The 1,602-nt window shown below is 43.0% G+C and overlaps 1 protein-coding gene across 1 annotated transcript; it reads left to right on the plus strand.

Moving 5' to 3' along the window:
* Positions 1-285: 285 nt before the first annotated feature.
* Positions 286-795, plus strand: LOC138868414 (uncharacterized mitochondrial protein AtMg00860-like). Its single transcript, XM_070145967.1, has one exon. The coding sequence runs from the start codon at positions 286-288 to the stop codon at positions 793-795; it is 510 nt and encodes a 169-aa protein (XP_070002068.1).
* Positions 796-1,602: the final 807 nt, after the last annotated feature.

The following is a 1,602-nucleotide window of genomic DNA, read 5'->3' on the forward strand; positions in this document are numbered from 1 at the left end:
AAGGTCAGAGTCTGTGTCGATTACCGGGATCTCAATCGGGTCAGTCTGAAAGATGACTTCCCTTTGACAAATATACATATCCTGATTGACAATTGCGCTAAGGATGAGCTACAATCATTTGTAGATTGCTTCGCTGGTTATCATCAGATCTGAATGGATGAAGAAGATGCTGAGAAATCGGCTTTCATTACGCCGTGGGAAATGTACTATTACAAGATGATGTCGTTCGTCCTGAAGAATGCAGGGGCCACCTACATGAGGGCCATGACTACCATTTTCCATGATATGATACATAAAGAGATAGAGGTATATGTGGACGATGTTATTATCAAATCCAAGAAGGCCACTAACCTCATGGATGATCTGAGGAAATTCTTCAATAGACTACGGAGGTACAACCTAAAACTGAACCCCGCAAAGTGCGCATTTGGGGTTCCTTCTAGGAAATTGCTTGGGTTTATTGTGAGGGGCCGAGGAATAGAACTGGATCCATTGAAAGTCAAGGCCATTCAAGAACTACCACCTCCAAAGAACAAGAAGGATGTGATGAGTTTTTTGGGAAGGATTAACTACATCAGACGATTCATAGAACAGTTTATAGTTATCTGTGAGCCAATCTTTAAGATGTTGAAGAAGGAAGCCGCTACCAAATGGACTAATGACTTGCAAAAGGCCTTCGACATAATCAAAGAGTACCTATCAACATCGCCAGTTTTAGTCCCGCCTGAGCTAGGTAGACCCTTATTACTCTACCTTGCAGTGTTAGATAGAGCTTTCAGCTGCGTTCTGGGGTAGCATGATGAAACAGGGAGGAAGGAACAAGCCATTTATAATCTCAGTAAGAAGTTCACCCCGTACGAGGCCCGGTATTCTCTACTGGAATGCACCTGTGGTGCTTTGACATGGGTAGCTCAGAAGCTGAGACATTACTTCTATGCCTATACTACATATCTCATATTGAGAAAGGATCCCTTGAAGTACATCTTTCAGAAGCCCATGCACACTGGCAAGATAGCCAAGTGGCAAATCCTGTTGAGTGAGTTTGACATTGTTTACATAACTCAGAAAGTGGTCAAGGGACATGCACTGGCAGACCACCTTGCTGAAAACCCCGTGGATGGAGGATACGAACCCTTGAAAACATATTTTCCTGATGAAGAGGTATCATTCATAGGAGAAGACATTGCGGAATCCTATGACGGTTGGAGAATGTTCTTCGATGGAGCAGCAAACTTCAAAGGAGTTGGCATAGAAGCAGTCCTAGTATCAAAAACTGGTCAGCATTATCCGGTGTCTGCCAAACTTAGGTTCCCCTGTACCAACAATATGGCCAAATATGAAGCCTGCATCTTGGGGCTCAAAATGGACATTGACATGAACGTTCAAGAGCTGCTAGTAATTAAAGATTCAGACTTACTTATACATTAGGTACGAGGATAATGGACAACCAAGAACTCCAAGATACTCTCATATCTGCATCATGTGTAGGAATTGAGAAAGAGGTTCACAAAGACGGAATTCCAGCATGTCCCAGAATCTAGAATGAGTTCGCTGATACATTGGCTACCCTATCATCTATGATACGGCATCCCGACAAGAATT

Source organism: Nicotiana sylvestris, chromosome 1 (assembly GCF_000393655.2).
Source record: "Nicotiana sylvestris chromosome 1, ASM39365v2, whole genome shotgun sequence".
Classification (NCBI taxonomy): domain Eukaryota; kingdom Viridiplantae; phylum Streptophyta; class Magnoliopsida; order Solanales; family Solanaceae; genus Nicotiana; species Nicotiana sylvestris.

Excerpts from the sequence above, each read along its gene's own strand:
- LOC138868414 (XM_070145967.1), top strand. The coding sequence starts at position 286 with ATGATACATAAAGAGATAGAGGTATATGTGGACGATGTTATTATCAAA.